At 35.8% G+C, this 26,962-nt stretch overlaps 1 protein-coding gene across 2 annotated transcripts in view; it reads right to left on the reverse strand.

The window, feature by feature from the left end:
- Nucleotides 1–26,962, reverse strand: part of LOC134527525 (E3 ubiquitin-protein ligase synoviolin B) — a 118,597-nt gene that overhangs the window by 33,664 nt on the left and 57,971 nt on the right. For both annotated transcript variants that reach the window (XM_063360269.1, XM_063360270.1), the window contains exon 9: nucleotides 21,938–22,198. In XM_063360269.1, coding sequence (XP_063216339.1) covers nucleotides 21,938–22,198 — 261 coding nt within the window. The remainder of the gene's footprint in view (nucleotides 1–21,937; nucleotides 22,199–26,962) is intronic.

The raw sequence follows: 26,962 nt of genomic DNA on the forward strand, positions 1-26,962 counted from the left end.
CAAAACAAGCACTATAACTAATCTATACTGCATTAATTCTAGCAGCAAAGTATTTTTTTAATCTAGGGTTACTAAAATATAACCTAGTAATTTTATATATACCTTATAATAATATTAACAATACAAATAATATGATAATATAAACCTTTTGTTTGAGCTAATGTTAAGAAACTTCCGTTGTTTACATTTTCTAAGTATCTTAAAATTAACGATTAAGTATTTTAATAGTACATAAAATAAATTTATAAAGGGTCCATTCATTACGTAATATAAAATAAGAATATGCTCATAAGTAATTTTAACCAGTACTCTAATCCTATTGCATCGTTCACAAGCAAGGTGAATATACTTCGACGTACCATTTCATTGTGTTAGTACACACATCCATGTGCCTAGCTTTTGTTTAGATTTATTTCGTGATCACCCAACGAGAGGTGCAATCACTCATGCCTTTAAGGAAAGGTTACTGAATTAAATTGTTTATATACACGGGTTGAATCCCCAATACTTTTTACGCTAGCCATGAGGTGAGGAATTTATTGTAAGATAGAGTACAGTAAACTCCCGGTATACCGCGCCCCGATAGATCGCGGAATCGGGTATATCGCGGGTCAAACCATGTCCCCCAATCAGAAATTAATAATAATACTAATAACACAGTAGAACCTCGTTAATTCGTGATGGTCGGGACCGAGATAATTACGGATTACCGAATTTCACGGGCTAGCGATTAAAAGCCCGGAAGGTCTTGTCAAGCTTCTCAGACACCGGCGTGCAGCTGGGTTAAGGCCAAGGTCATGTGACATAACGTCTACCGAGGCTTACTGCGCCTTGGCAGCAGATGGATAAAAAATAGTAAACTCTCCATTATTCGTGTTAATTGGGACCCGCCGATGCCCGGATAGTTAAAATCCTGTAAAAAAAAGTAATAAACCCGGATAATCCGTTCAAGGTAAGGACCGTCTTCGAATTAGTCTCGGCTTAAAAAAATACGGCACTGCCTGGCCATTAGTTCACGGTCATTTACAACAGCCGAAGAGAGAAAGATAAGATCGTGCTGAACTTTCACACATCAATTTTGGGTAGCCCCCAACCCCCCCCCCCCCTCCCAACTCATCCCACTTCGTCCAGCCCCAACTCATCCCACTTCGTCCAGCCGAATGCCAGCCAGACACGTCACTCGCCAGGCGCCTGCCGTGCGTTGGTGCGTTGGCGGGTGGAAACAAACAAAGGGAAACGGGAAGCAGAAGTCAGGACATCCCCCTCAAGTTAAAAGAGTGACAAATGTGACAGCTGAAAGGGGGACGACACAAAGGGTCGGTACAAACAGCGTTGCAGAGTTTGGCGGCCCATGCGAAGGCTTGCAGTGTTTGCCGGCCGCCGGCCCGCGTGACGTTAATTTTAAGCGCTGACAAATTTTTACTTCTCTTTTTTTTTCTGCACTTTTAAATCGTCACGGATTAACGAGTTTCTACTGTAATAATAATGGAATAAATGGTTGACAGCCGATTAGGATAATTTTGCTTTGTAACTCACAAACTAAGCATCGGGAAGAAAAAATCCTAGGCGTAGAAAATGTCCGCAGTGAAATTCTAAACAAGATATCTCCGTACATTATTCCTCTATCTTGTAGTGTTTTCAAATTATGGTCCAATCCAGCCCAGTGTTATTTTCTGAAACACTAGTTCTTAACATTTTTTTTTTTAACCCACAAATAAAGCATCGGAAAGGGGACCCGATAAAGCCCACCGTCCAGCGACATTATCCAGCGTGACTCGGCTGGGATTGATTTTGGATAGGTTTGGTTGACGGCCAGCGCTGGGAGGGGAGAGGCGAGCCGAGAATATGCGACCAAGACACCCGGGTAGACGGGAGGAGTGGAATATAAGCGCCAATGATGAGAGGGGCGATTAAGCCGAAAGGGGGGAAGTATGGTGACCTTGAGTAGTTCACTCATTTTCGTCTGCACACTTCTCGTGGTCACGTGTGTTGACAAGCGGAGACATATAAATGGTTTGTTACAACTTGAACCTACAGACGTAATATTATTCGTTGTATTATACACGTTCATCTTTTTACTTTGGTATAATGTTTTAACATTAAATAGTAAAGTAAATCAGCTAGCGTATTTTTAATCTTTGCCGAGGAATTCCCAGTGGTCCAATACTTACGTGAACCATACTGTACCACTTTTGCCGTGAGGTAGTAAACAAACCCCGGAAATGTTTATGTGTAGCGGCCTCCCGACCTTTAACCAGAGGCTGGGGAATATAACACTTGCCGATCCGAGCCACACACACTCAGCAACTCGACACAGCGTTTGATGGAATAAGTAAAGACAACGTTTAACAGACTTTTTAATACGGCGCCACTGATTGCGCTAAAATTATTTTGGCGCAATTTTTGTATCCCACATGTGACCATTTATAATTTACTGTAAGCATGGATAACAAAGTTTAACCACTTTACACGATAGACGATTCTTTATTTTATATTGTACGAATGCTAGAATCGTTTTTCACGTATCTGCTGCATACTTCTGCAAAAGACACGCTATCTGTAAGTACGTAAATCTAGAATTTTTATTTTGTCAATCAAACTCGGTACTTTGCGATTCATATTCGGTTTGAAGTATTACTATGGCCTTTCTATTTAGAAGACTTTGACCACAGAATCGTGTGTAACCGCACACACTGCACTTACTTTGTTACGGACACTTAGACGAAGCAGATACTGTGGCTGACACCACGAGACTGGCAGCAGCTTGTGTGCCGCACGTGTGTATGGTGGCGTGTGGCGCGCTCGTAGGCCGTGCGTCAAACTGTGCGCGGCATGCGGAAAAATAAAAAATAAAATTCAACATTTAATATTTATCTTTAAAATTTATTATTTTTATTTTTTCACCCGCGTTTAGTGAAAACTGCGGATGCAAAGTCCGCACAAAGGCGGGCCGTCTATACTGTGCGTGCTTGCCGACCTATTAGAACACAGGCGGTGTTTTATGCCTTTTGACCTTGGTCACATCGAAACATCGCGGTTATGCAACAACGCGGGTAAAAGTTATGTCCCCCGACAACCGCGTTAAATAGGGAGTGTACTGTACTATACCTTTTTTTTAACGTCGAGTTTTCTATGAGCAATTTACCAATTAATCTAAGAATGCAAGGTATAGGATAAATAATATTTTTGTAATTATGAATTTTGAGTAAACAATTTATTAACCTTTATATATTTTTTTTGGATCGGTGTTATTTCCCTTCTATAAGGTGGTGTACAGCTATGTATTTAAAACATCTAAATTTTTTTCATTATCCATTTGTCATCCAAATTTGTTGATCTTGCGGGTTTCGAACCCGAACTAACTCAGGGGTGAAATTCCCTCGTAGGTCTCTCTGCTTCAGCCTGATGGTCTGATCAAACGTCAGAGCTTGAACATATTGAGCCTATGTGAGTTAATAAATGTAGGTATCCGGGACCGAGGTGTACTTCGCTTTTCAAGCAAGTATTAAATTCATCCATTTCGTCTGATCCATCGTCAGATTGTGCAGAGCTATGACTCAATGCCTTCGACTTCTTATGGACAGCGAAACAATTATGTACAGGAGTTATATTCCCAAATTTAGTTTGTAAGTTACGGGTTACCATACCCATTTACAGGGGTTACAGTCCCCATTAGTCACTGAGTGCTCAAGGACGCATTTCCCTTGTTTCGGCCTCAGTGCTTTTCGGCCTCCCTCATAGCGCCCATTTTGTGTTCCTACACGATATCCAAAATCTGAGATCAACGGGATGAATTTCATTTCATTAATATAGCAAAGACATAAATAGTTGTAAGCATACAGATACTTTAAATTTAAGCTTTGAATTTAATATTTTTTATTTATTAAATGATTTTAAGGATTTATTTTGAATAATTCAAACCAAGTTTAAATGGACCCTATTTAATTATCAACCTTGTGTTTGACTCATAAGGTGTTTCAGTCAAAGGTCATGGAATTAATTCCGCTTTTATTACAAGTAGTAGGGCAACAGGCATCTTTTTTTCTTTTCTTTTCGCTCATTAATAATAATAATAATAATAATAATAAAATCAATCATATTAAAATACGTATTCCCCAGAAGTTAAGCAGCTACGAGGTGACTAGTTTCGTTTTAATATTTAAGGTAATCACCGAGAGTGGTTAAATACTTTTAACCCCCAAAGAGAGGTCCACTAAATTAATTTGGGTATGTTTACGCATCCGTTTCTAGGCTAGCACAAGCTAGGTAATTTAAGATATTTTAATTTTTAATTTTTTTTACATACCGTATTTCAGTCTTTAACAAGCTACTTGACGTAAATAGTTTTAATATTTTTTTTACTCAGAAATACCTCTCTGATATTTTTTGAATCTTCATGAATCTTGTTCCACGATTTCATATATCTAATTTCTGATTACGTTCATTTTTTTTAATATTCATAATTCGTAAAGTAAGCAAGAATAAGGTTTTTAGTGTTTTTTGTACTGATTTTGCGTTAATACTTGTACATGTTTATTTCTTTATTTTCCTTGTACGTAAATGTGATGTACAGTGACGTACATAGAGTCTGAGCACAGTAGCTGTCACATCTAGCCATTTTTCTTTTTTCTTTTGCATTCTACCCCAAAGTTGTATTTCTTTTACATCGTCATCGATGAGATTGTTTATTTAAGTAAGATCTACGTGACTTCCAGACGGCAAACTGGTTTCTTTTATGTGTTTTTCTAAAATAGGAGCTAGGTCAAGCTAGCCAACGAGCGGCGCAAAAGTTAGGGTCCTCTGAGCCAACGAGCCATGACCAAGGTCCTCTGAGTGAAAAATCTCATGACCATTTTCGAGTGTTCTTTGGGTTACATTCCCACCACTCATCTTTGGACGGCCTATGTTCAAACCCCCTTTCAGGCAGTGCGAAGCCTATCAGCAGTCATGGAAGATCTAACCGCTCCATTATAATTTATCCCTTTTGATTTATAATTGTTGGTTTATTGCATTTTACATTTCTTTAAATAATTTAAATTTGAGTGCGAAGAGTCGTTAATTTATCGTTTTGTTTGCAGAATACATTTAAATAATAAATATTAGTTAATAATAATAAACATCAGAGTGGTATGCAATGAAATTTCCTAATTTATCGAATATTTAATATTTTTAAATTCATTCATTTCTACGGATCGTTGATCTTTTGGGGTTTTCATCCCCAAATATTTAAAATTCCGCCAAGGGAAATCCACCCATAGGCCATGTGTCACTCTGGGACTGAGGTTCTGTTTCGCCTTCGAGCAAGCAGCAAATGCGACTGTCTTCTCCATCGCCTGACTGTGCAGGGCTGAGTTCCAATGCCTTCGGCTTCTTTTGGAAAGACTATTGTACAGGGGTTTACATTCCCACTTTCATTATTTTCAGGGGTACACAAATCCCCACCTTCATAACTGGCACCCGACGGACCAAGTTCCGGTTCCGGCCCAGTGTTTTCGGCCCGCCTCACAGCGCCCATGTTTAGAGTTTTTGTCACGTGACATCATTCCCAACATCTCAGATCAACTTTCCTAATTACATAATTCACCGTTAAGGGTGATTTAGACAATTATAATACACCTTCGTTTTGATCAACTTTTTTTTATAAGTAGTAGGATACAGGCGGACCTGGTACTAGTTCTACTGAGCAGTGTAAGTGTTGTTTTTTTTTTATTTTCCCTATATGCTCCGCATTCAAGCGGGGGAGTATGTGCCGGAAATTAGGCATTTCGTCACCTTTTTTTAATTTTTTATATAAGTTTAAAATTTTTTGGGGTTTCTTATTTTTTTTAATTTATCTGGTTGTTAATGGGGGTGTTTACTTTTGTTAGGCCAGTGTACGCCACGGATTTAAACTTTGTGCCAGTGGACCGAAGCCCCTTTCCAGGGGGCCAATCTGATATTTTGCTGTCTAATGTGGACATGGTCAGTCCGGTTGAAATTTCTCTCGCCTGCAGTCACGTCCCGAGTTTGTAATTTTAATTCCCTGCATGACCAAAACTGCATAGAGCAGCTTCTGGGCTGCAAGCTGCTACTTCTCAGAGAGCTGCTGAGAGAAGTAAGTCTGGTCACGAATACGTATTAGGTTCTCTCCTCGAAAAGCACGTCATGGACGCTTGTTCTCAGCGTCGTTGCACTTTTGCTCCCCCCCCTCCTCTTTCGGTTCTAAGAATCCGCCTAAGGCCAATGACAGGTCAGAAACCCCAGCAGACAGCGACCGTCTCCCAGGATGCCTTGCATAAAAAAATGTGTGTGCCAAGATGGACCACCCCGCGACACCTAGCGGCAAACTCGCTAACCACCCAGCCAACTTACCCTGTAGGCCGCCAGAGTGTAGCACTAGACTGCGCCCTTTAACCCTTGGTTTAAGCAGACGCCTTGGGCGAGTCGATCCTTTTTTTTAATTTCAGACAGCCCTCCACAGGGAGCGCTAAAGTCGGCCAATGCTACCAACTTGGAGATTTCAATCCGAGTTTTTTTTATGGCCCTCACTCGGGGAACTTCGGGACCTTTCGGTCCGGACTCCCAGTCCACCCCTCCACTTTTGATTCAAGATTTACTTTTAATTACGAGACGCGGTTCTCCGCGGGACACTTCGCGCCGCGACTGCAGACGGACCGTTTGATTATCGGCGAGTCGACGAGACTCTGCAAAACTTCCATCCGGCTGCAACCGACTATGTAGTCGCCTAAATGAGGGATGCTATCCCTATAATCTTTTTCAAGTAGTTTAGTCCGTCTGCGTAGTATAAAATGTAATAGTTATTTTTTGTCTTTTAATTTTTTTTGAAATTAGAAAACAACCGCGCCCAGCCGCGTATTTGCGGGATCCAGTTCCTGGCTGGCGACGCATCTGTGAATAGAAGTCAACTTCCCTGTCTGGTGAGTGACGATCCGGCCTTTTCCCCCACATTCCCGTTTGTTGGCCTTTTGCGCCGACGGTGTAGGATTGTCTGGAAACAAGTCTAATTCGTTTTGAATTTGATTTGGGTTTCAGACAGGGTCGAAGTGCTGGAGAGACAAATTGCTCCCAGCTCGTGGTCCTGCACCTCCACTGCGGGTCACGTCAGAAGAAATGTTTCCGCGACCCAAGGTTATCTGTTGAAGACCCGGGTGGTAATGTAAAATCATCCCCCCCCCCCCCCCCCCACCTTCTATCTACGAACTACATCAATTGAATGAATAGCCTACCAGCGAACAGTGCTTCCCTCAAGAATCTGTAAAATCGAGGAAACTCATATATATATATGTAATTGTTGGGACATTCAAATTCGGTGCAATTTTTAAATTTTTGATTATGTAATAATTTTTGTTAAGGTGTAATATGTATAGTGTTAAATAATCCTGGGGCGCCCCCTTTTAACTTTTGTTAATTACTAAGATTTTTATTGTCAGGTTTGAATAATACGAACACAAAATTCCTTAATAATAAACCAGGGAACCTATAGACCAAGCTACTTGTGTAGTGTTAATTTATTTATGATATACCTTGTTCCCTTAAAAGATTTACCAGCTCCCCAGTTGCTTGTGTCAGGGAGATCCAAATTATCTTGTTCTCCACCTCGTGCCACCTCTGGTCAATAACTTAATTTTTCTTACTTTTTTTTACCCAGCAGTTTCCAAGGCCCCTTTTACTTAATTTAGAATAATCTAATTTTGAGGCACGAGGGGCGTTACAAAAATTATTGCTATTTTTATTTATTTCCAAAGAAATTCTTGACGTGGTGTTTGAAAATTCTTAAGTATTTCCAATTTTTGGAAGTCAGGACATTCATTTCCAACCAGAAAATGGCAGAATCAAATAAAACTAATACAAAGTTAGTTTTCTGTTTTTTACATTTTTTGCTTTGGTGAGGTAATTTTGTTATGCACATGATTTTGGCACGTCCATTTCATGGCATTGAAAAATATACTTCAAGAAGAAGAACGTGGTAATTTAGGGAAAATTATACTAAAGAAATTCCTAAAAGCGTATTTTTGAGCATGCATTACTGTTGCTAAATTATGCTGCAAAGGGCCATTTTTAAAATCCAACTGGTTTCTAAAAAAAACTTGATAGCCTTAATGCAGTTCTCAAGGAAAGCCCTCGGTCCGTAAAAATTCAAAATTCAATTTCTTCTTTACTTCCAGACATGTTTACAAGTCTTCCTCTAAGGCAAATAGCATTACAAATAGCATGCACACATGATAAAGGAGACATTATTGAAGTGTTACAAACTAAAATTAAAATGTATATCGAAGGTACAGAAATATCAATCCACTGGAAACTTAAAAGCAGAATATGTTTAATGACTTGAACCAAACCATTGGTCACTTTCCTTGTGAATAAGGGCTGTGTGTGTTAATGTTCATGCACTTCACTGTTTTTTTTTTTGGTACTTTTACAAGGATAAACCTTGGAAACTCAGTTGCCAGCGATATCACTTGTAAAACTACAAGGCACATCTTTGAACTAAATTTAATGGTACAAAACTCTGCCTTGCAGTTATACAAGCGATATAGTTGGCAAGCGAGTTTCCAAAGATTTTCCTTATAAAAGAACAAAAATTTTTTTTATTAAAATTCTGCTGTCACTAAACTGGTTGAAGTTATATGCTTGTGAAAAACTTAAATACCCCAAGGCGAAATAACTTGCTCCAATAAACTTTCAGTAAGTTGTAAATTTCTTCACAGAAAATTATTGAAATATTGTCTTCATGTATGTTTGCAATTTTTTTTCTAACCCAGGTAGCCACCTGTGTAGCATAGTTGGCAGCGGACCGGCTTACATACATTACATGTAAATTACCTTTTTAAAATTTTAAATGCTATGTAAAACACTTGTAGCTGATAAATTTAATCAGAAAGGCAATAATATAGAAGATGATATATATCTTGTAAACTATTTTGTAACTCATTTAGGCTATATTCAGAGGCACCTTTTTGTTTCCCTTTTTCATTGAAGTGAGCAATAATCGTGTGCATTATCAAAATCACTATTCACTAGCAAGATTAAGAAAAAAAAATAATGGTAATGAATCAATTTGACCCAAAAGTGTCTTTTCAGTGTCATTGCAAGTTTGCGGTTTTAAAAGGATCATCAGTGGAAGGTCAGCTGACACACATAAATAACTAGTGGTGCACCGATATGACTTTACCGATTACCGATTCGATTACCGATTATGAGAGCAATAATCGGCAGATACCGATTCAGTTACTGATTATAATGAAGAAATTTTTTTAAGTGTAATAATGCAGACAAAAGTTTTTATTCCCATGTGAATTTAATAACAAGATTAGGTAAAATTGAGAATACAGTTATAATAACAGTATAAAAATATATAAAATACACTATTAAGTCATTGCAAAGTGTAAATTAAATTAACTTCTATTTAAATATTTGTTATTGTAAACAACTTGAACTACAGTCTAATAATTGTAATTTACAATGGGTAAGTTTTTGTTGCGGAAAACTAGCATTATTATCAACTATCACATAAGGTTGCATCAAGAAATTACCGTTTAACAATGTAAACATGCTGCTTTATTTTGTTCACTTGAGTTTATAGAAAAATGTTTCCACACTTCACTTGTTGGTAAATATGTAGAGTCGCGATACATGCGAAAAAAAAAATGCTAAAAATCCGAAAATACATACTTACTTCTATGCATACTTCCATACATACTTCTATGCTCTTTCACTTCCTCTTTTCAAATCAACCGGCGGAGATAAGGAATTCCAAATACTTTAGGAGATATCGAATTTTTTAATTTTCATCACAATCCCTGCGTATTCATGCTGCGATTACCATTGTTTCTTGTTTACGAGTATCTATTATGTTTCTTATTGGACAATTTTGTCACGTGACAGTTTCGTGATTGGCCAGTATTCAAATGAACCAATACGTGATTTTTTATTTATTTATTAATGTTCCGTCGGAGGTATCGCGACGTAGGTGACCGACTACATCATTTCCTTTTAATGGCAAAGGAAATGTACCCGCCTCCAACTTAGGTGGGTTTTTAACGTTTCTAATTTTAAAGTCTTATTTTTTATTTGGACATTGTTGCGCAAGTAATAAGTAACAAAAATATTTTACGTGAGTTGTTAATGTTCATCATTTGTCCGGGTTTGTTAGTTCAGGTCAGTTACATTATAAATACTTTAAAACTAAAGAACCATTGAAATTAAATCATATTATTTTTAATGTACGCTTAGTTTGAAAGTATTCATAATGTAACTGACCTGACCTAATCAACCATTTTAGTTCCAACTGTTCATCCTTTGTCCCGGTTTGTTTGGTCAGGTCAGTTACATTATAAATATTTTAAAACTAAACAGCCATTAAAATTAATTCACATTATTTTTTATGTCCGCTTAGTTTGAAAGTATTAATAATGTAACTGACCTGACCTAATCGACCATTTTATTTTTTACGCATTCACGAACACACGGCAAAATAACAAAAATGGCGTCGTTTGAATGGTTGTACAGGTGTTGTATTGCTAAATTAAAAAATTCGATATCTCCTAAAGTATTTGGAATTTCTTATCTCCGCCGGTTTTAATGAAAAGAGGAAGTGAAAGAGCATATAATAAAAGTAATTTCAGATTTTTAGAATTTTTTTTTTTTCGTAAATACCGCTACTCTACATGTTCAAAATTAAAAAATTTGATATCTCCTAAAGTATTTGGAATTTCTTATCTCCGACGGTTGATTTGAAAAGAGGAAGTGAAAGAGCATAGAATAAAAGTATTTTCGGTATTTTAGCATTTTTTTTCGCATATACAGCTACTCTACATATTTACCCACTTTTTTTCTCCCTACTCGCCATCTCACTATAATTATATAAAAATGGCTAAAAACCAATTCTAGCACATGTGATTTTATTTATGTAGACTGAATATATAAAATTATAAATACTTTTTCACTTTTCATGTCACATACAAATAACAAACGGGTAATGTTACCAAAGACGCCCATAGCGAGTTATTAAAACGCAGTGATAAAAACTAGAAGGTATCGGGACCACGATTTTGAACCGCTACTACGACTCGAAAAGATCAATTGTCATAGAATCCACTGCAACTGCTTGTGGTATTTTGATTGCGTGCCATCTATTTTACATCTCTGGCTATAGGTAATGTACAAGGCCACGACGAGACGTAAATAAACGTGTAGGAAAAATGTATTTTTTATTGTTCGAGGCAATGAAATTTATTAAACTTAACGAAATATCTGTAATTATGATATGACGGAGTTAGATGTATTTTGTAATATATACAAATATTAATGGTATTTTGTCCTAAAATGTGTAACAAAATATTACACGGTAAAAACCTACTTAATTACGCGAGGACGTAAATAATCGGCAAAGTAATCGTTAAGATAATCGCCGATTACGATTAATCGGTAAGTACCTATAATCGCCGATTACGATTCATCGGTATCCGCATCGGTGCACCACTATAAATAACTCTAATTAAAAAGAAATGTGAACAACATTGCGCAACCAAATGCTGCAGATTAGTTTATAATGAGTCCGGAGATCATGTAAAACATTTCCGAGTTGTATCTCCTACAGATGCTAATTTCGTCCCTATGGCTAATAATCCAGATGATGTAGAAGAATTGAAAAAAGTAGGGGTGTGCGGGAACAGGTTTTTGTACTGCGGGAAATTTTCGGGAAAAATAAATTTTTCCCGTGAGAAACAGAACGGGATTGGGAAAAAATTTATCAAAATAATAATAAAACAAAAGAGCAAATTTTTGACTCTGATATTGAACCCTAGTATCAAAGGAATCATTTCAAATTAAACTTAAATACTTTAAATCCTTCTTTGTAAATCTAAATGCTATTATTATTATTATTATTATTATTATTATTATTATTATTATTATTATTATTATTATTATTATTATTAATTTTATTATTATATCTTAAAAAAGTTTTTCACTTCAAAGTTCTTTTCTGTTTTGGTGAAGAAAAATCAGTTCTTCAACGTGGTCGGTAGTAAGTTTATCCCTATGTACTGTAAAAATATTTCCCGCACATGAAAATACTCTCTCACTAGAGGCTTCGGTAGCTGGAATACCCAAAGCAGCTAGTTTTGGAAACACTAGCTGTCCTGTTTCTTTCCACCAGGTGAGTGCACAACTTGATCGTGAGATAGTTGGGCATCTTAAATACCCCTCTACTTCCTGGTTGATAGCAGGGTGTTGTGATGAAGCCAAATTGTCATATTCTGCCCAAACTGATGAACTGGATGGCTGAGATTCCGAAGCATGCTCTGGGGAGAAAAGAAAATAGAATAGATAAATAACTAAATTTCTACATTTTGGGTTGTGTGCAACTGAAATTAAGTTTTGTGTTGAACATATTTCCAAAATTATTGGATTGATAAGAATAACATTTTTAACTAAGAACATGATTCACATTTTAAAACTGGAGGGTGGGTAGCTTTAAAAAGCATGCAAATAAAAACCCACAACTCACCCATTTTGTTGTATCGTCATTGTCGGGAATTTTTGATTTCAAGTGCTCCATTGCAAGAAGCTTTTCTTCTTGTGGTACAATGACACTTTTAAAACGTGAATCCAGCAACATGGCAGAATAGTATGGTTCTTTCCGATCATACAGAGGAAATCTAGTTTTAATAGACTGTAAGAGAAATTTTGCAAATGAAACAACACTCGAGTATGGCATTTTAGTGTTTGTAGAAATATATCGTTCAAGTGATGATTTCAGCAAAAACAGAACTGGTATGACCATTGATATTGTTGGAATTTTATACCACGTAACTCAGTGGTAGCCTGGTGCATGGGCTGCAGAATTTCAACAAACCCTCAACTAATTTCCACTCAGAAACAGTTAAATTGTCAATTTTATTTTGGGCACAGATATGCTGTGACACAGAATTTATACATGCTAGCAATCGTTCAAGCATCAGGAATTCTGAATTCTATCGCGTTTCACAGTCTTGAATTAGTTGGACAGGAGGTTGACCTAAAGATTCCTTTAAGTGCAAGATGTAGTAAGGTGTGTGCGAAACAATGCAACTGTTCAAAATTGATGGAATTACACAATGAAATTCCCAGCAAAATATTTCTGCCATTGTCTGTGACTGTATACAATGGGATGTGTAAATGACTTAATTTCCACTCTTCTAACACATTACTAATCTTGTCAGCAATTACCACTCCAGTGTGGCCACCAGGAAAGTGATATCCCCCCAAACAATATATTTTCATAATATATGAATAGTCAATAAAATAGCAAGTGGTTGACATATAAGCAGAATTGCTGCCTGATGTCCACAAATCAAAAGTAAAAGCCATTGATTTAACAGAGTCACTTTTGGCAAGTGCCTGAGCTATTTCCTCACCTATTTTACATTCAGCGTCAACAAACATTTTTGGAATTACTGTTCGCGAGAAAATAACTCTTGAAGGTACTTTGTACAGTGGCTGTGCAACTGCCATAACCTTATGAAATTTATCATTGTCAACTGTACTGTACGGCAAGAAGCTGCTGGCGATTAATTCTCCAATGGCGTGGGCCAACTTTTCAGCACGTGGATGAGAATATGGCCATTTGCATTTAAATGTTTCTTGCAAAGTTAGCTTTTTTTTTGCTGCTATTTTTTGTGTCTGCTTCACTTGCCCTTTTTCCAGCGGTGACTTCATTTTTTTTAGTATCCTCGAATTCTTATTTTATAGAGGGATGTTGATTGAGATGTCTTAGTAATCCAGACGTGCTACCATGCTCGCATCTCAAAAATTTTCCACACGAGACACACTTTGCCAGGGATTTACTGTCTGTCAGACGTTCAAAATACTTCCAAACACCTTTAGGTTTACAATAGGGCTGGGCCGATGCCGATCACAGATCACAATAATCAGCCGATTTTAACACATCGGCATCAGTACCGATCTGCAAGTTATTTAACGATCACCAAACGCCGATCATTACATACTAAATCAAAATTAATAAATACTGAATTAAGCTGAAAGATGCAAAGTTGTACATTTCAATTTTACTTACAAAATAACTAAATAAGGTAGGCCTACAATCACGTATCAACAAAAACACAAATTTACAATATTAATTTGCATATGGGTATTTTAAAACATGCCAAAAAAATATTTTATTGAGTTTTTAATAATTCACAATAAAAATTTCGTTTTTTATGAAATAATACTAATTTATCTTACGTCTATTGCACTTACGAAACCACAGCCATAGAATAATGTGTGTTGACCACAAAATACAAATCAAAACATTCGCCTGCAGGTTAACCAACTTTCGTATTCTCTAGGGTGTGTTCCATTGCATATCAGTACGTGGGGGAACGAGCAGAAACACTGTGATATATCCCTTGGAACACAGTTTGGATCACTGCTGGTATTTATATATGCCGTAGTGTGTTTATCTATGGTCATAGTCCGATGACGTTGTTGTCTATTTTAGTGATTCTTTAAAAGTTTGTTGGTTACAATGGCACATAAAAGTAGTTTCGTGTGGAAATATTTTAAACTGCCACATAAAGACAGTGTAAAAGCAACATGTTTGTTTTGCGGTGCGGGAATATCTCGTGGTGGTACAAACAGCAGGGGATTTACAACCACAAATTTATCGAGGCATCTCCGTTCACTCCATTACAATAAAATTTCGCTAAGTGAAATTTCACCATGTCCCGCATTACCTTCAACCAGCAAAAGTAGCTCACCAGAAGTAATTTTCGAGCTACTACATGCACTCCAACTGTAACCGCGAAGCAAGAAACCATCGGTTCCATGTTCCAAAAAAATCAATGCTTGAAATGTCACAACCTAGGCATATTAAATATCAACACATGATATACTGTTTATTTTTAAAACAATTCATCAAGAATTACTGTGTGTGTCACTGAATTTGTGTACTGCATATTGTGTTGCACTCTTAGTATTGCAGTAGCATTTAGTTATTTATTTGGAAAATCTTTTGTAGATATTATAAAGCACTTATTTTCAAGACCTGTGAAAAGTGTTGTATGGGCACTTTGGTTTGTGGGGTGGGAAGTAGGGTTCTGCGAATATTTGAAATTTCCGAATTTGAGTTCAAATTTTTTGATATTCGATTCGTAAATTCGAATCGAATTCATTTTACAATAATTTAACTTGCAAAATCTGGCCCGGGTACACTAATATAAGTCATCCCCCTCCCCCATTTTTAAAATAAATGTAAATGGACGATTACATCTTCCACTTACAAAAAAATTATACATCGAAACCCCTTATTTACGTTACCATTATTTACGTTTTCCCGCTATTTGGACCATTTTATTTCTGTCCCGTTTTAACCTCATTTGATGTAATGCAATGAAATCCCGTTGTTTACAACGCGCCTATTGCTTTACGCAGTTTATGCCGTTCGTTCTGATAAAACTGCTTACTAACTTAATTAATCCTATTACAAAGTAATCTGATGTGTAAATCGTGTTTTAAAGATGTTTTTAAAAGCTATAAACTTCATCTTTAACATCTCGGGAGATGCTTCATACCGCTTATAAAAACTTAAGCAGCGCCAGTTTGGTTGTGTTGATTCCTGTATTCATGTATAGAGCGCGCATACGTAGTCGAAAATTGATATCGATAGCTTGCAGACTGCATGGTACGCGCGCGCTCTCAGGAACCGAGTTAACCCGCACGATCGTTATGCGTATAGTTACAAATCACCTTCTTGTTACGAGTTTTTTTTTTACGTTGAATAAAATGGTTTTATTGCATCACTAATTAATTTAAATTATTTAGCTTGCATTCGCAAAGTCTACTTTTTAAATAAACGTACTTTCCATGAATAGGTTTTGTTTTTATGGATTACTTTACATTTTTTTTTGCATAATAGTATTCTCCATTCTCTCTTACCTGAGTTTTGGAATAAACAAAGTCTCTTGTAAACAAACATTTTCATTGGCTGCCGGCCACCGCGCATATTATACGTGCGCAAGAAATAGTCCCTTGGTTACGTACCATTTGTAAGTATTTAAACACTGCCTTTTTTATAACAATTGTTGTAATATAGAATTATAGCATTTCACCATTAATATCCAATACAGTTTAATGTGTCAGCAAGTAATTACTTACATTATGTTAGCAGCATATCCGCATCCAAGCCCATGGAGGCCCCAGGGCGGTAAGGCCTAATCGGCTAGAGCGCTGGGTCACCAAAGAAAAGGGGGGGAAACCCCTGTGAGAGTTTAGCAGACGCCGTGTGTACAGTGAACAGTTGATGCCCGGCGCAACAGTTGTATTTCGGATTCACGCGCGCACGGTTTGTTATGGCTGACGCCGGACAAGGTTTTGTAAAGCACAGAACGGGAAAGCCTTTGAAAAGTGCACAGAAAACTATTGTGTTGAATTTTTTAAAAACATTTTCAGACAAATATCCGAATTGTCGTGTGAACGATATCGCGAGTTTAACTGCAGAATTTACGAGTGTTTCGAAGAGCAGTGTGCTTCGTGCAAGGAAAGAATTACAAGACACTGGGACATTAACAACTCCCGGGAAGAAAAGTAAACTTGAATATCCTGTTATCAAAACTTGTGATGATTTTGTTAAGACCCCTTTTAGGCGTAAATTGCATAGTTTTTTCTTCGCAAATGAACCACCCACGCTGAACCAAGTGCTACGGTGCTTCCTGTTATATTACTTCTCCGTTATTTTATTAGCACCGACTGTACTGAAGTGTGTGTGTTGCAACTAGTGCTTGGCGCGCAAGATGAATTCAGCTTATCATTTGCTGACGCGGCGCAGTGATACGATGGTGTTTGTTTATTTCAAAACTCAGCTAAGAGTGAACCCACGGTCTCACCCTAATTATAAACTTGATTTTAGAATAAAATGTGCGATGCTTACGCCATAAAAACGGTAAATTTTTTTTTCTTTTGTACCACTTCCTTATGCTGTGATATTTTTATTAATATTTTTATCCTTGAAAGTCAAACATGCCAAATAAGGTGGCAAGTGAGAGAGTTTTCTCTACAGCAGGCAACATAGTTACCAGCCGCAGAGAATTGTTGTTGCCGCACCATGTCGATGAACTCACCTTTCTCCATGACAATTTGAAATGATTTGCGAAGTGATTTATGTTAGTACTATAGACATAATTTTGGTAAATATGTAGAGTAGCGGTATTTGTGAAAAAAAAATGCTAAAAATGCTAAAATACTTTTATTATATGCTCTTTCACTTCCCTTTTTTTTTTTTTTTTTTTTAATTTTTGAGAATCTGGTTGTGCTTCTTCAAAATAGTCTCACTTTAATTTTAGTTACTTGATTTAAATTGTGAAATATGTGACAAGTTTTTCAAAGGTGGTATGTTAAATTTTTTTAATGATCCATGTTATTTTAATAAAAATCTGCAAATTCGATTCGAAAAAAAATTCGAAACTCGTGAATTTTTTTTTTAATTCGATTCAAATTTGATTCGAACTGAAAAATCACAATTCGCAGATGTCTAGTGGGAAGGTCTAGAAATAGTAGAAATAGGAAATATGTACTTAGCATACAATATATTATTGTTTATTTTTAAAAACCAATGAACAAATTGTAAGTGTTAAATAAATGGTAAGTTATCATAAAGTAACTTTTTCATTAAAATTTTTTTTAGATTTTTATTATTAACATCAAACAAGCTATATAATTCTTAAATTGTCTGATCGGCAATGATCGGCGCTGGTCATCGGCGCAAATGATCGGTATTGGAATGATCGGCAAATTTAGTGATGGGTTCAGCCCTAGTTTACAAGTAACAGGCTGATCGGTTGCGACCTCCATTATTTGTAGGCTGCTAGTTTATTTGTTTTAATATACAACAATATCGAAAATGAGGAACAGATACTTTGCACAAGCCTTAAAAACGTAACGTCAGCCGACAAAGCCCGCGAAACTAAACAACTATTTTATTTTTCCCAAAGCAAAATCATAGATGTTTAAATACTCTTGAGCAGTGGTGTAAAACTACGTGATTTCATATTTTTCACAGTGCCAATACAGTTCTCTACATCGCCACTGCTATTAAGTAATGAGAAAGGTTACGCTTCGTTATGAAACGCAAGTCTAGTATTTCTTATATCTTTGGCAAAAAGGTTGGATCGTGCATGTGTTTTGTTTTCGGTTTTCGTCTATGTACACATAGTGGTTTTAGGTTAAGTGTTCAATGATGACGGCAAAAACGTTATAAAACTATTCACGTATCTTGCAAACGTGTACCCTCGCAGAAATATATTTATGAATGCATACAATATGTAAATGTACTCCATGCACGTTTATGTTATTTCAATTAGATATGTGTAAACGATTATCATAATTCACTGCACACCACAGCTGTCGCTACGATCGGCATACGTTTAAAAGATGTTTTGCGCTGAAATAGAACGGAAACTCTTCGAAAATATACGAATCCATAACAAATATTGTTATAAAAACAGTTTGAATTAATATAAAACATGTATTACGTGATTAGTAGACATTTGTACATTTTTAAACAATTTCCCGAAATATTCGGGAGTAAGAAAATTCTTGCCCGGCATTTTAGGAAGCCTATTTTCCCGACTTTTTTCCCGAAGTGTCGGGATCCCGCACACCCCTAGAAAAAAGTAAATGTAAAGCATTTTCATGCAGATTACAGGAGAATAAAGATGAGCCAAAATTATGCGTGATACTGTGGGTTAGGTAGATTGTGATTTATGGTATGACATGAAATGTGTACATCTCACTGCAAGCTATTTCGGCACAGTATACAAGAGTATAGATGCAACACCATGCTGTGAACTAGTCAAGCAGTTACTTTACAAGCCACCAGTAGTCACAGCAGCAATGAAGTTCACATGTTGCACTGAATGTGTGGCCACATAAAACAACTTTAAAAAGAAACTGATTTGATAATTGGAAGATGTGTTTTATTTATAGACTTCAAGAATGGGTTTTTAGGAGTCAGTTAAGATGGTTTAGTGGAGGACGAAGATGCTCTTATTGAAGTGAAATGTGGTCCTTTACCAAGAGCAATGGAACTAAAGGAAACTGAAAGAAAGAAAGAAAGAAAGAAAGAAAAAAAAACCAGCTTCTTTCTTGAAGTTACAGAAAATGCCAAATTATTACTAGTAAAATGTGAACTCAACATTACAGGATGAAGTGTTTGTTATTTTGTTGTTATGTCAGACTTAAATGAAGCCCTCATATAGGACAGAGTATAAAGATACAATATTTTGGGCCAAGGACATGGTTCTCAAACTTAGAAGATTCAAAATACCTAGGTAAATTGTTTACTACCAGAGTTTGCAGATACAAATATAACAAAAGGAAATTCAATCAGGGTATCACAGTACATTTTAGATAACCAAATGCGTAAAAAAAAAAGTTAAATGTCAAACAGAAAGCAGTTTACCTTTACAACAGTTACGCAGAAGTTTTTATTTAGTTCACAGAATATCTGTAATGTAATAAGCTTCCCAACCCATAAATTATATTTTAAAAAGTTTTTTCAGAAGTAACAACTAGGAGGTACTTTTATATAACTATGCTTATTTTACTCTGGGCAGTTTGTTTCTAATTTTACGTTTGTTTTTCAAGCTAGGATTAGTTTTATTTCAATTAAATTTCTGTAATTTTTTGTATAAATGATGGCTCCATGTTTGTTGACGTTGCCCCTTACAATGAAGCAACTACCTTTGGTTTTAGGAAGATTTCGAAGAAACACTACCTATTGTAGCCGTTACCATGGTGCAACTTCCGGAAAATTTTTATACATTTACACAAAATGAGTCACACAATTTTTTTTTTTTTAACAATAATTATCATTACCTTTGTTTATAGCTTGTTTTAATTCTTTAAAAAAAAAGAAAAAACCTGTTGTTAATTTACCATTTTAGTTGGTTGTCGTAATTCTTGTAAGATTTATTTTTGATAAATGGCAAATGTTTTGGGAAAGACCTAACAGAAATGAGTTTTAAATTGACTCCGCATAAAAGGTTATACAGAGTTTGAAAACATCTCATTTATTCAAATAAAATGTATTTAGTTTTTAGTAAATAGATTGTTTGATGAGTCATGACTATCGTAAGCCTGTGAACTCGACTGTCATAATTACAATAGTAAAAGCTATACAACTCCCCCTATGAAAGATATCTTATCACTGGCTACTTCGCACGGCCAACCCAGTCTATATAGCTCAATCCCCTCTACAATAATATATCATCCTAATCAACATTTGGGAAAGTGATGTTTTTTGGGTTAAACTGCCTGCCGCCTTAATAGTGTTTGGTGATTTCTTGCAAATTCATGAGTCACAAAATTTCCGGGTCTCTAATTATAAGTGATGTAAAGCTGGAAATGTTAATACGTACAGTTAATTAGTATTAGACAACTTTAAATCCTAGTTTTCCTAGTTTATTTTTTTAATAATTTTTAAAAGAATATTGAGTTTGTGTTATTTTTCTATAGGTCTACTTTTAGTTAAAATGATCATCTCTGTCTGCTAGTGAAAAGAGGGACAAAAAAGGTTCAGGATCTCGGCACAAAAAACTCTGTTTACATTCAGTTCTGGGACACTTCCTGCCAGAAACCAGGCTGTTAAGTCACCTTTCCAGCTAGAGGTGGTGAAGGAAGAGAAGGGGAGACGGCCGGTTGTTGTTGTTTCCTGTAATATTCAAAGATTTACCTACCATTCTCTTGACAAATGGGGTTTAAAGTGAAATTAAAAATATGTGTGCGTGTTGGTCGCCAGCGATACAATGCAGCGTTTTACCAGGAGTCTATTGTATTTTCACTAGGAAAGGTTTAGCTGTTATGATTTTCAAGGTACCGGTACTGGTACTGACATTATATTTATGGTTCTCAGTGCCTGTTAATTTGCTGAGAACCGGCAGAACCAAGAACTGGGACTGACTAATCACTAGTTAAATTAATTCAAAATGAGAAAAATGCTAAAGTTACATTCAATATTTTTGTATTATGAAATTCACTACACCATACAATTTTCCTTGTCTTTAAAGGCCTTCATAGCTACTGAGTTTTCAAGAATCCAGTGGGAATAAAATACTTAATTTTAAAAGAAATCATAAACAGGCATAATTCATAGTTTTATTTTAATAATTCACCTGATACAAATGACTCGCTCCTTGAAGACATATATGAACTTTAATATAATGCTAATGGCACATTAACATAAAAAACAGTAACATTAAACTGTCTGCTAAAATTTCTGCAATTACTAGAGTTCGGTTCAAGTTTTAAGGACTTGACTCAACTAAAAAATTATTACGTGTGGACTCAACTCTGCTCGACTTGAAGGTATTAATACTGAACTTGGCTCAATTCGACTCAGCCCAAAAAATTGCAGACTCAACCATCTCTAATAAAAATCCAATTTTCTTACATAAATAGAACTTTTGCTGCAGCTAAGTTTTAGTTTTAGTACTATTGTACATGTAGATATAAGTTTTTAACAAACTGATGTAGGATTAACAAAAAAAAACATTTTTAATCCCACACAGATTAACCGAATGTTCAGACGAGTGGTTCCAGAATAGCATGACTTTACTATAGACACACACAAACTGAAGCTGCCACACTATGAACAGAGTCATACAGACACACACAATGTTCAGCATGCAGAAACACTCAATAAACACACACACTCAACACTGGTCAGTTCAAACAGTTTCCAATCCCAATAGTTAACGTAAACAACTCATCAATCATAGAAACCACTGGCCAGTTTTAGATCCCTAACATTATTACAATAATGCATATTATATGCGAAACCTCCTGTGATTAATAAAAATTCAAAACTATTTATTTTAAAAAAAATTTGAATACGTCAGAACTCAAATTTGATGAATCTTTTTCACTAACTATATGACTGCAAGACAGCCGTACTCACTGAAGGGCACGAACGGAAACGGCGGGCAGAGGAACGGTGGAGGGGGCACGACGCTCGGACCTGGGCTGCTCGCTGTCGTGGTGGTGGCTGTGGTCGTGGTGGTGGCACCACTGGGCCCAGCAGTGGTGCCAGGTGTGCCGGCTGGCGGCGGTGCGGGCGGTCGGTTGTCCGCGATGAGGGGCGGCTGCCCAAACTGTTGCCACAGGGGGAATGGCCCCATGAACGGGGCGACACCCACAACCGGCTGGAATTGATTACCACCTGCAAAAATATTTTTCCCGTCCTTACAAAAAAATTTTCCTTATAATTTCACAGAGGGAATTAATGCAGGGTGTCTACAGGTACCAGGTGAACCATATTAAAGCCTTTTTCAAGAACTTTATCTTAAAATATTTATATAACAGAAGGTAATTGAAATAAAATATACAAAACTAAACATAAAATGAATTCATTTTCCATTGGCAGGAACCTGTGATTATCAGAACAAATGTGATAAAGTTTACCCCAATACTACATTACAAAATAATTAATCCTAACTCCTATAAAGTAAATTAAATACATAGTTTAAAAATTACAAAGGTTTGAAAACCACTTAAATGTTTAAAAAGCTACAATTAATCAAGGCTATAAATTTATTTTTATTATTTTAACAAAAGGTTTACCTTATTATCATATTGTAATATGTATAAGCATTTCATTTTTGGATTCTTAAATCTCTTTGAAGGTAAATTTTATTTTATGGTACACCAAACAAACCTCTTGAAATAAATGCATCGCAGTCAGAAATTGTCAATTAAAAGTTATGTTCTACAAGAAACACAGTGGATAATATTTTAGCATTTGTAGCATTAATTTCACCATTGTTTGCAAAATAAGATGGAATAAATTAATGAAAATAACACTTTCCTGAAGTTTTAATGCTTTGGCATTCATGAAAGTCATAATGCACAAAAATCATTATCCCAATATTTTAGGTGGAATGAGAGATTGCCAAACTTCTGCGCTAACTATCAAAAAAAAACTTTTACAGAACCTTCTTGAATTCTGAGGCACAAGATATGGCAGCATGCTTCTCGTTTACACATCAAATAATTGAAATAGTGATGCGAAAGGCAAAACAACTGTAGCTTGTTCCGTTGTTGACTGTTGCCATCTTTGCAAACTTTCCACTGTTGCAAAAAAAATCCCTTCGCATATCACCAAAATTATGGTGCCGTAAGCTCAGAGAACTCCAGAATTATTGTATATGCAGGAATGGCAACATGAGTCAGATTATCGTACAAATACAGATGAACCGATATATCTGACATATCTGTAAGATTATCCCTTTCTATGATATATAAATAACACTCCATAAACCTCTAATATGATGTCTAAATATTCCAAATTAAAAACAATTATGAAAAAACAGCAATTCTTTTCAGCACTGCATGATTTAAGTGTTAAACGACTTTCGTAACTTTCGAGACCTGTAACACCCAGGAATAAACATATTTCCACAAATTGCATCAACCGTCAAAACCAAATCTAATTTCCTTAAGTAAAATCACATTACAACATTATTTACAACTTACTTATAAACTAGAAGAATGAATTATGTTTCAACCAACTCATCTAAACGAGGTGACAAGAGATGGCGAAGGCTGATAGAAATGTAATGTTTACGGAATGAGTGGGTAGGTGAAGCTACCAGCTCACTGCAGCATGCATTACATCTCCCACCCTGTCGAGAATCTAGCCCATATTGCCTTGTTCGGAAGCAAGTGATGTCTCCACTCAACACTGGCTCTATTTATTTATACAATATATATTGATTTTCTCTAAGAGTAATCATAATTATTTGTGGAATCTGGTAACAACTCTGTGATGTGACCGTTGTTAAGGTCACAAAATATTATGAAAATTTGTTTTGATTGAAATAACAGGGATTTTAGTTGAGATGTAGAAAAAAAATAAACTCTTACAAGAATTAGTCATAAATGACAGTGCTTTCATGTAAAAACCATAGAATGTCATACGCTGGCTGTGGTATTACCTCTGTTAAATTAATCATTAGGAATAGATGCATGGGTACCAACATGACATGCGAAGATTAGGTACTTCTTTAATAAAATAAGAACATATCGAGAAGTCTTCTTCAATATCTGTCGCCTGTGTAGCCAGATTATTTTAAGACTATAGCATGTCTCCTCCTTAGATTGCAGTGTGCATTTACTCTCTCTTTCCAAAGCATGATTTATGCCATTCTGTCCTTGTTTCAGTGTGTTCTGTTCTCGTTGCCAAATGCACGCCGTAGAGAATAAAAGTTTCAGACACAACTTTTTAATGTTACGAAAAAAATTTTAAATGTGTCTAAAAAAATGTTTTTATAGAGTAAAATTTTGAATGAGAATAGTAGAAATACATTTTACTGTTATATTTCATCAAGACCATCATCTGATAACTTTAATTTTTTATTTCTAATTCAATGACGCTAACTTGGTTTCAACATTTTTGTTAAAAATTTGTTTGAATCATTTGATTTTAAATATTTTTGGCTCTTCTGCGCATAGCACAATCATGGAATGGCTTGTTATTAATAGTGACTGACTGCTACAAATAGTTTCTCCAGTAAATAACAAATTGCTGTTTAGCTTATAATTTTTTTTTTTCAGAATGACAACTGTATGAACTATCAATAGGCTATATTTTTAAGTCTTTCAAAATCAAGAAATAAAATAGTTTAAAAATATTAAAACTTATTATGATTAACGAAGGTATACAAAATAAGACTTAATGTTAACAAGCCAGGTAGTATCAATTGGCAACAGTGTTTGCCATTTACTCCGTACTGCAGTCTAAGTGTGAGCCAGACTACATCTAAGATCATTTCAGAAGGTTTTGGTTGCATCTATGGTTTTCCGAGGCATTTAAGAGGCAACAGGCAGGCAGGAAGGGGGGTTTTCAGGTGTATATACCAAAAGGGTTTAGAAGTGTCGAGCCAAGATGAGCATGCTGCAAGAAAGGAGAGTCTACAACAGTCTGGTGTTAAAACCTATATATTGTAGTTCTATTTGTAAATGGCCATGTAGTATGTTGGATGTAACAAGTAAACCTTGGTGTAACATTGAGCAGGGATGCAGTTCCCTTTTGTGATTATGATGCATAATATGCATTTTAGTTTGTTATGTGCACCTGCGAGTCTACTCATGGTTAGGGACCCTGAAAAATGGTAAATAAAAACTACCAATAGTGGTGCAAAAAAGCAAAAAAACTAGTGAAAGCGGTGTAAAAAAACCTGGTAAGAATGGTGTAAAAAAAACAGTAGAAGCGGTGTAAAAAGTCAACATTTTTAATAAAGCGGTAAATAAAATTTGTTTCACTTAACACGTGGTACATTTATGGGGGGGAGGGGGGGGGGAAAGAATACAGGAAAAGTGAAAATAACTTAACTGTTAATTTTAACTTTCATTATGAGATAATATTGAAAACATCTTGCTATTTTAAACACTTGAACATTTATACATTTAAAATTGTAATATTAATATAAACCCTTGTTGGGAAGTTACAAAATTTGCACATCATTATTTTTTTCTTTGCATCAAATACATAAAATCCGTCAGTTGCAAAGTCCTGCTGACGGTTGTGAATTGATGAAAAATGGCAAATTTCATGAAATTTCGCGGAATTTCGCGACGCATAAACGGCTTGTAACACCATAAAAATTACATAAATTGTATGTAGACCCTATATGCTTGTACAAAAATTTCGTGAATAAACCATTCGCGAAATAAAAGGGTCCCTACTCATGGTTAATAGTTGGAAGTATTTTTTTTTATCACAGGTTATTTTGTGCTCGTAATGCGAGTTAGTGATGTTCCTTTATGTGCACATTAAGCACTTAATTGTGTTAACTGCATTTTATGGCCATCTTCATTTCAGAGAAAAATACTTAAGACTCTCAACTCTTAACCACACCCTACTCGACTAGCCTGACTTGAAAGCTCGAAAAATGAGTAGTTCACGGTTTGGTTTAGACACATAATAAAACATTCATGAAACATATTTGCTACAAACCTAAGTAATATAGGCTTATATACCTAGTAATTGTGGTAATCGTACAACACAGTTCAGTAGGCAATGTGATAAGTGGATGCAGAACTGAATAAAAACTTGGGGTGTAGCTGTGTTATGAACACGGCCATGTGTTGTACGTGAATACGTGTACGTAACAGGTAATATTTTCTATAAAAAATATAAAATACGCTATTTTATGTATGTTATAATCATGTTTGAACACTAAGAAGTCGCGTCGCATATAAGCTGAAGTTATATATTTTTGATTATATATATATTTTTTTAACACCATATTTAGAGAGGGTGAAAAATAGCATTTATTCTGGTCATTTATAGCATTTAAATATTTACTTGTAGCATTTTTATAGCATTTATTACCAATATTATAGAATTTTATAAGCGCTTCACCAACCACAGGGACATAATTTTTTCTCAGTGTAGATGCTTGGGGTATGTCCCCAGAACCAGGAATGTACTTGTTGATGTATTCCCTTACAGCTGGATCATCGATTTTTCTAAGAGGGATATTAGCCTTGAGAAACATTTTCAGTCTTCAATAAATTTCTCTTTCTCAATTTTTGCTTTTTTTTGGTTATGCAGTGTGGTTGTTAATGTTGCCTGTCGTTTCCTGTCATCTTGCTCAGAAAATTGCTTGAGTCTGTCAATGTGACCCGATGTTTTAATATGTTTTTCTGACGTATCCTTTTTCTCCCAGTTGATGCGAAGGTTGCACGGCTTGCACATCAAAATATTCGTATTGATAACATAAAAATGATGGCCCTTATATTCCGATGCGCGCAAATGTACGGAAATGGACTTGGTCCGCCCCATATTATCATAAAGACGTAAAAACAATTACTGTATGGTAAAATGTGAGCACTTTATCAAAAATCCCGCACAAACTACACTTTGTTGACAAACAGCGTAAAAACCAACGGTAAAAACAAAGCAAAGATTTACTGCACCGCA

The sequence above is a fragment of the Bacillus rossius genome, chromosome 1 (genome assembly GCF_032445375.1).
Source record: "Bacillus rossius redtenbacheri isolate Brsri chromosome 1, Brsri_v3, whole genome shotgun sequence".
In the NCBI taxonomy this organism is placed as follows: domain Eukaryota; kingdom Metazoa; phylum Arthropoda; class Insecta; order Phasmatodea; family Bacillidae; genus Bacillus; species Bacillus rossius.